General features: G+C 39.3%; 2 protein-coding genes across 2 annotated transcripts in view; both read left to right on the forward strand.

The window, feature by feature from the left end:
* Positions 1–772, forward strand: part of LOC102848846 (protein AF-9-like) — a 1,670-nt gene extending 898 nt beyond the window's left edge. The window contains exon 2 of the mRNA XM_006879483.1: positions 3–772. Coding sequence (XP_006879545.1) covers positions 3–772 — 770 coding nt within the window. The remainder of the gene's footprint in view (positions 1–2) is intronic.
* Positions 773–1,657: 885 nt separating this feature from the next.
* The window catches only part of COBLL1 (cordon-bleu WH2 repeat protein-like 1), a 75,635-nt gene continuing 68,158 nt past the window's right edge, over positions 1,658–9,134 (forward strand). The window contains exon 1 of the mRNA XM_006879484.1: positions 1,658–1,663. Within this exon, the coding sequence (XP_006879546.1) occupies positions 1,658–1,663 (6 nt within the window). The remainder of the gene's footprint in view (positions 1,664–9,134) is intronic.

Here is a 9,134-nt window from a genome sequence, read left to right on the forward strand (position 1 = left end):
GTGTTCCGCTGAAAAAAAACAGACAAAAGAGAAATCTCATGTCAAGATGGGAAAGGTCAAAATTGAAAGTGAGACATCAGAGAAGAAATCAACTTTACCGCCCTTCGATGATATTGTGGACCCCAACGACTCAGACATGGAGGAGAATATGTCCTCTAAATTGGATTCTGAACAGCCCAGTCCTGCCAGTTCCAGTTCCAGTTCCAGTTCCAGCTCCAGCTCCAGCTCCAGCTCCAGCTTCACACCGGCTCAGACCAGGCAACAAGGTCCTTTGAGGTCTATAATGAAAGATCTACATTCTGATGACAATGAGGAGGAATCTGATGAGGCGGAGGATAATGGCAATGACTCTGAAATGGACAGACCTGTAAATAGAGGAGGAAGTCGAAGTCGCAGAGTTAGCTTAAGTGATGGCAGTGACAGTGAGAGCAGCTCTGCGTCTTCACCTCCCCATCACGAACCTCCGCCGCCCTCATTAAAAACCAACAGCAACCAGATTCTTGAAGTGAAAAGTCCAATAAAGCAGAGCAAATCAGATAAGCAGATAAAGAATGGCGAGTGTGACAAGGCATACCTGGATGAACTGGTGGAGCTTCACAGAAGGTTAATGACACTGAGAGAAAGACACATCCTGCAACAGATTGTGAATCTTATAGAAGAAACTGGACACTTTCATATCACAAACACAACATTTGATTTTGACCTTTGCTCATTGGACAAAACCACAGTCCGTAAACTACAGAGTTACCTGGAAACTTCTGGAACATCCTGAGGATACGACTGGATGCATCAAAAACTATTGAGTTGATTTTTTTTTATTTTGTTTTTTGGTTGTGATTTTGTTTTTGTTTTGTTTATATGAAAATACAGAATGATGCAACCAAAAGGGGAAAAAGTAAAAAACAACCTTCAGCTTTATTTTTCTTTAACGCCAGTCATCATCTCTTGATAAAGAAGAGGTTAAACAAACCAGCCTCAGAGGACCACTCTTCTCTCCAAGGAAATCCCCAGGAGGAATTAGCCTGGATAGCCTTGAAAACCACCCAGTCAAACACAAAACAAGAACACTCAAAGAATGTGTATGGTATCCTGTCTCTGGTGGTTCATTCCACAAGACGAATGCATATTCAACACACTGCCTTATTACATAACTGATCTATTTATTATCGCATATGGATGTTCTGAAGTGGAGGGAATGACACCACTCTGTCCCGTGGATGGTCTTTCAATGCAACGTCCTTGCCATCCCAAACCCAGTGACCTTACTCTTAATTCCTTCCGTGCCACTTTCCACCAATTTTTTTCAAGTCCTCTAACTTGTTGCAGTCTGTATTTTTCCAATGTTTGTTGTTTTTGTTTTGTTTTCTAGTTCCAGGACACAAATTATGAACTGGAGGGGAAGGGGAGGGACCAAATAACCACCCTGATTTCCTTCCTTGTGGTCTCTTTCCTGAAGGTTGGGGCCAGTCCTTGGCTGTATCCATGTAATGATCTTGGACCATGGTAGAAAATGCACCAAATAGGATCATGAATTGCTGTCTAGCCTCAGTCAATAAACCTGTAGGACTTTTAAACAAAAGTGTGCCGTAAGAGTCCTGAATCCAGCATCCTTGATCTGTTACCATCATTCTTGTGTCTGTTTTACTGTTAGGTAAACATGGAGGTAAAGGCATTCCACAGGATCATTTTAAAAAAGGAATACTGGTCCTGTTTTCTAAAGAAATGTAGAAATTCTTCACTTGGACCTATTTATTAGAGTTCCGCCCTTCTCCCAACTGCCAGCGTGGTGTTCATCTTTATCATGAAACATGAAATAAGAGATGTTTATTTGTTCCCATATGATTCCCTTAGCCTCTTTTATATTTGAAAAATTAAAAGCTTTCTTTGGGGGAATTAACATGTAGATTCAGTGGTTCGATACCTGTTTAGTCCTTGCTTATGTTTCCAGAAGGATTTATTGTATTGATGAAAATAAAGATGGTTTTTTGGGGGAAGGGTATTTTGTTCATGATGTACCCTTGTTTTGAAACTAGAAAACTGTCCTGTGGCATGCAAAAGAAAGCAAATTATTTTTAAAAGAAAGAAAGAAAAAGTTAGTTAGAAAGAAAAAGGATAGTTCTGTCATATTACCTACATGACCCATTTATTGCATGCATAGAATACAAAGCATGGTTTGTCTTTCTGGATATATAACAACTAAATTACAACAAAAGCTTCATTTACTTGTGCTAATCTTATCTTCAGAAGTGTAGTATTACAAAGATCTGTTTTGTTCCTGTTCTTACTCTACATAATTGGCATGTACCTAAATGTAATAATAAAAGAAGATCTTGGTGTCAGGTAACAGACAGACCTGTATACAGTAGATGTTGTGTACCATCGAGTCAGGACCAATTCATAGCTGACCTTGCAGAGGGTTTTCAGAGGCAGTAAATCAACATGGGAGTTGATTATCCAGCCTTCTATTTAAGAGCAGCTGGCAGATTCTTTATCAAGTCAGTTTTAAAAGATACATAAATAAGCAGATTGTTAGATATTTCTTCCACTGGACCTCAGTTTATAGCTGAGTGCACTATCCATTTGTACCACACATATACTCTTTCAGAGGTGGTTGTTTTCAGCTCTCATAAGGTTGATCCCACCTCATTATGATATCATGCACAATAGGATTATATCATTGCTTTCGTTAGTATTCACATGGACTGATCTTCAGAAAAATGTTATTAATGTAATAGAAATTAGTTTATGATTTTGTGGCTGCGAGTAAAAAGTATGAGAGAAGTAAAAAGTGGGTGAGAGAAATGCAGAATATGAGTAATGTTTTGACTTTTCAACCAGCTTTGAATGGAGGTAAATGTGAGTAAAAAACCTGAAGTGATGATATACTATGGAAGAAACATGGAAAAATGAGGGGTAGGGAGGAATGGAATAAGGCAGACCAAAATGAGTTTTTTTATTGTGGGTTTTTTTTTTTGGTTGGTTTTAAAATTTTTTTTTAGTTTTTTATTGTTTCTTGTTTTGGTTTTTGTTTTCCTGGGTTTGTCACTCTAGTCATCTTCATTTCCAATGGGCCTCAGGAGACCCTTTCCTGACGTGGACCAAAAGGGCTCTCGGGATAGGAAGAACTTCCTGGGACTGGGACATCCTAATCCATTTTAATTGACAAATAGTATTTGTTGGGGTGGGGTAGTTCAACTATGTGTCTTGGCTCTGGTCCCCAAATATATAAAGAAAATTATCAAACACATCTTTATATGTTAGAGCCAAGAAGAGACCTTGGGTTAAAAATCTATTTTGTAGATGAATGAAGTGATTTACTCAAAGTAACATGTGGCCATTTCGGACACTGCCAAGTTCACTGATTGATTCCATTACTGTGGGTGGAGTAGTAGTAGTCTTGGTTGATGTGACTGGATGCAAATACTTGCAAAAATTGCGTTTGATTTGAGTATTAAAACTGAAAAAAGCCATTGCTGTTGCACTGAAACCAACTCCTCGCTGACCCTCTTTTGGGTTTTTGGGGGCTGCAGAACATGCAGAAGAAGCACACACCTCTTTCTTCAGAAGAGCCTTGATGGGTTCCAAAGGCCGGAAGGCACCACCTCGGGGTTAGCTGCACAGCTCTCTATAAACTAAGCCATGAGCACCTTATGTAAATGTTGTGTTGGTATACCATCGAGTCGGAACCTACCCATACCTGACCTTCCAGTGGATTTTCAGAGGCTCTAATTGCATGGGAGAAGACTGGCCATCATTCTTCCATGGAGCAGCTGGTTCGAACCGCATGCCTTTGGGATTGCAGCACAGAGACCTTCTTTAACTGGCCCTTGTCTAGAGTATAAGATAACTTTTCAGCCATAGGTTTGTTGTGTTTTTTTGTGTGTGTGTTTTTTATGTTTTTAAATTTGTTAACTTCTTTAGTTATATAGGAGTAGCACTTGCCTCATAGGATAAAATGTGTTACAATTTACAGTGTTCTTTGCTGTTTATTGTAGAATAGACTCTGGTTTATGGCAGCCCATATACAGTAGAATGATGCATTACCTGGTTCTATCTTTGGCATACTGAAATCCTTTGTCAGATCCTTCTTCCTTGTCAGTCGTAGCCTGAAGTCCTGACAACCTGTTCACCAGTGGTGACCTTGTTTGAAATATTAGTGTCCTTTCCACCATCGCAGCAAGATGGAAACTATCACAGTACAGCACACTGGTGGATGGTGGTAATGGAGCTTAACAGTAGCTATGCATTACTAATCAGTTCTTTCCCCTGTACTTTTGCTCATTAGTTTTATTTTTGTTATTTGTATGGCTATGTCAGCTCTCACAAGGTTGGTAGAATATGCTTAAGAACACATACTTAAATGTAAACGGACTTGGCTATAAACTAACCTACAGCACTTCCTAGCTAAGTGACCTTATACATATTCTACTCATACACATTGTCGTTGAATAGGAACTGACTCATTGCTGATCCTCCTGTGGTTTTCCAAGGCTGTTGAGGCACGTGTTTGATATCCACCAGTTGCTCTGAGGAAGAAAGATGCTCAGTCTCTTCCTGTGTGATTTACAGCTTCTCAATCTGCTGGAGGGTTAATTATAAGTTGATTTCTGCCTCAAAAGGTACATAAGAACAACAACAAATCACAGGGAGGAAATTGCCATCTTTCTTCCTCTGAGCTGCAAGTAGATTCAAGCTACCAGTGAAGTTCGTGCAGGACTGGGCAATGTTTTATTCTTTTGCACGTCAGACCTTTTGGGTGAGCAGTGCAACTCTCAATAGGCTATGCTGCCAGAACGTGACTTCAGGCAGGTCCAGTAATCTCTCTGAACATCAGGTTCCTCATCTGAAACATGCAGATGCTGGTAGTTACTTCATGTAATGGTTGTAAGAGATGAGAGATAGTATATTTGATGTACTTGGTTTCTACCACACAAATGTTCACTGCTGTTAGGGCTGTGATTATTGGGTAACAACTACTGTGCTTTTCATTTATATCCTTACTGGAGCTAGCTGTTGGGAGTTGAAAAAGCCAGCATTTACTGATCACTTATTTGATGTGAAAAGCCCTCATTGCCACATTTTAGTGCATTATACTAAATATAACTTAGTGCTGAGATTAGTGCTAGTGGTAAGGATGAAAAGGTTGCATAGAATTAAGTTCTTTTCTGATTGATTTGATCTTCAGTTAAGGGAAGTCCCAGTCAGGGGGTGATGGAAAGAGCAGTTGAGTCACATGAGCACATGAGTCAGTTTGTCTGGGTTCTGACGCAGAAATCCAGTACATGCCCCAGGCAACTTACACAACTCAAAACTCATTGCTGCCGAGTTTCTAACAGCTGACCATCCAGCAAACTTCCGAGGCTGTAAATGGCACTGGAGGAGCCTGCTTATTTTTCTCCAATAGAATAAGTAGTTAGACCGGCAGAGGGGCAGAGCATTTGGGTTAGCAAATCAACTCCCTGTGGACTGCAGGAATTCAGTCTATTTACTGCTTTCTTCCCCTAAAGAAGCGGAATTTTGAAACTTTCAGAGAATTGAATTTTTACCTCTGGGGGCCTCTACGGATATGAAATAACTTGATACTTCTGGCTAATCACAATATGGTTCAAAGTAGATTGTTACTGTGATTGAGTTGTGTGCTTCCAAAATAAGTGATGTAAATGCCTGGTGATAAAAGAGAATTATACGTTGGTGGCCAGCTAAAAGGTGTTAATGGATATTGTTGCTGCGGTCATTGAATAAAGACGAATTTTTCCCAAAGGTGAGCAGTGCGAATCCACCAACCACTCTGGAAGAAAGATGGCTGGTGTACCCTTACTAATATTTACAGCCTCAGAAACTGATGGAGGGACACGAGGAGTTAGAATTGACTCCGTGCCAGTGGGTTTGGTTTTTGGTTTTACACTTGTATGTGAAAGTGAATTTTGCTGTATTAATGAAGCAGTATTATTCTAGGGCATGTTTTAAATCAGTGTCTTTTGAGATATAAAACACATTAGACAAGTAAACAAGCAGAGGTGGTAGGAGAAGAGAGGCCATGCTCCTGGGAAAGTTTTCTGTCTCAGATGTCTTTTCAGTATAGGCTCCTCTCTGCTTAGCCTTCTGTGAAATTTACTGTTATTTACATAATAACAACTGTTAAGGAAAGGGTGACAGCCTCTAAGGAGTTGTACAGAGAGTCAAACTAGGACACTGATGAGGAAGATGGAATTCAGGAATCCCCTGGGTAGGAAAACTATTATGACTATTACCAAGTAATAGTGTGAGGGTGGTGTGGGGAGGGCTTCAATGTCATTTACTATGACTAAAAAAATATTAATGAAAATTAGTGTTCCTAAACAGTAAATTATAGCGGTTATTGGGTTTTGTGGTGTTCACAACCAATTCTGCTTGTATTACCAGAATTTCTTACACAGATTTCCCTTTCAATCCCATAGTGTTCCTATGAAATCTTTTGTAAGCTGGCTTAGTGTAAAGCAAAAACTCAATTACAAAAAAAAAAAAACAACCAAAAAACCCAAAAACAAAAAACTCAATTACCATTTATTTAAATGGGAAAAAACTCTAGTGTTCTAGAATAACCAACAAATCATACAAGCAACAAAAAAGCCTAAGATAACACACATGCTTAGCTGTGCACCGATAAAGTTCGAGACTCTGGCAGCTTGATGCTGAGTGTAGTCCAGGGAAAGGAGCTTGGAAAGGACACTCTGCTCAGGGGCACACTGCTGTGGACTACATGCTGCAAAACAAGGTTGAACACTCTTTTCACTTTGCACCTTCTTTTCTAACAAAAGTGGGGGGATCTGTTTTTTAATAAGTAGAAAGAGGTGCAAATGTCAGTTTTTCATAAAAACTAATGAGCTTGACTCTGGAGGACATTATGTTGAGTGAACTATCTCAGTCACAAAAAGACAAATACTGCATAATGTCACTGATAAAAAAAGAGGACTGACATGGGGTTGCGGGGAGACAGAAGGAGGAGATAAATGTATTCTGCATTGAAACAGATGAGGGAGAGAACTGTTTAAAAGGGATATATGATTAGGTATTCTCATGACAGGAGTTCAGAATGAAGGCTGCATAGTGGAGTGGACTTGGGGGGAGGGCTTTTATAATAATGAAAGAATTTTTATTTTACTTTTCAAAAAGAAGAGCGAACTGAAGGGGGAGGCATGGACAGGGAGAAAAGTGCAACAATGAATGAATGGAAATCCAAAGTCTGTAAACTTTCATTAAAATGCACAAACATGCTTTAAACTTTTTTTTTCCTCTTCAGATAAGAGACCAGCTAAGTTAAATTCTTCAAGTTACTTATGATTCCAGGCAAACCCAGGTCATTACCTGACATTTTCACTAGATAAAACTATATATTAAGCAACCTTGAACCAGATAAACACATTCCTAAATTTAATGTGAATGCATCAAGATTAGGACCATACATAATTGATTCCACAGGCTCTGCCTGCCTACATTCTACTTTTCTTTTAAGAACTGATACACATTTCTTTTCTCTTTGAGACATACAACTGCCTCCTGCTCCCACAAAGTGAGCTTTAGCTATCTCTGTATTTCTGATTTCCCAGGGTTACTCATTTGTCTTAGGATGCTGCTTTGTCTTGTGTCAGAAAAGTTGCATCTTCCTTACTGGAGTTCTAGGTCATCATAAGGAGGAGCTTGGTCTTATTCACATGTCCTTTCCATTGTTAGGACCAAAGGTGAAAATATTTTGTTAATTGAAGTAGTAATAGGGAGAGAACACTGTTAAGATATTCTTAGTAGAAGCATAATATAAATTCAACTAGCACTTGGTTCTGCTAACTTGTGGTTTTTCCAAGTAAATGTATATAATGAAGAGATGGGAGAGTTCTGGTGGCGTAGTCTCCAGGGAGTTCACTCCTAGCTCGAAGGTGATGCCTCTGTTGGCTCGATTACACTGGCAATTCCACTTGAGAAAAATAAACACTCTTCTCCCCTGCAATTTACAGCTTCCAAAATACCCACTGTGGAGTTGGCTATTAGTTCTGGCTTGACGGCACAGTGAGTTTTAATGAAAACCTCAAAGCATGTTAAGATAGGACACAGCCTTGGAAGTCCATGACATGCTGAAGTGGTCAGAGAGGATTTCTCAAGGTTTATGATTCATCTGGACCTTGAAACCGATGTATTTGTATATATGTAATTTATTACATTTATTACATATTACACTCAAACTTCTCTTCATTGCTACATGCAGTGGGAAGTAGAGCAACCTTCAGCGTGCCTCATTCCTACAAGAAGTTGTCAGTGTAGGTAGGAAAACATGGCTATTGTCTCACTCAAGGCTATTGAGTTGGCAGTGACTCAACTGATGCTCCTGGGAGTTTTCCAAGGCTGTAAATCACAAGACGGCTCATTTTTCTCCCTCAGAAGCTGGTGAATCTGAACTACAAAGGGAGACACCATCTTTGGGTTAGCTGCACAACTCCCTACTAGGGTTCCCGTGAAACTAAAACGGGGCGGGGGGGGGGGATACTGTATTGAATCAGTATATAGTAGATTAATTCAAAGTAAGGAACCAAGTGTGGGGTGTGAGTGAAGGGAGGGTGCATCAGGGAGACTTGAGAGAGTGGGTAGGTTTATCTGGTTAGAAAGACAAATTAGAAACAAACAGCATGACAAAGTTAGGTGCTATTAAAACTTATCAGTGAGGCTGTTCTATGACATTAAGGATTTTTCTCATTTATCTGATCAAAGAAAATAAATCCTACCTTTACTTTGCTAAAGAAGCCTTAGTGCTCAGCTGCTAGCCAAAAAGTACTAAGGTTCAAACCCAGCAGCTACTTTTTGATGAAGAAATCTACTTCTATAAAAAGTTACAGCCTAGGAACCCGATGGGACTGTTCTACCCTGTCCTCCAGGGTTGCTATGAGTCAGAGTCTGTTTATTGTCAATGTGTTTGGTTTTGCTTTGCTTATACTAAACACAAACTGTAAACTTAATGGAGATGCAAATATCATATTTTTAATGTTATGATGTTTCTATTTCTTTTAAAGGGATAATCTTATTAAAGAAAGAGCTGGGTAAACTGATAACATTTTACTGCATTCTTTTCAATATGTAATATAGTAAATATATTACATAATATAAATAAA

The sequence above is a fragment of the Elephantulus edwardii genome, unplaced genomic scaffold (genome assembly GCF_000299155.1).
Source record: "Elephantulus edwardii isolate Elephantulus edwardi_28Jun2011 unplaced genomic scaffold, EleEdw1.0 scaffold00003, whole genome shotgun sequence".
Taxonomy (NCBI): Eukaryota; Metazoa; Chordata; class Mammalia; order Macroscelidea; family Macroscelididae; genus Elephantulus; species Elephantulus edwardii.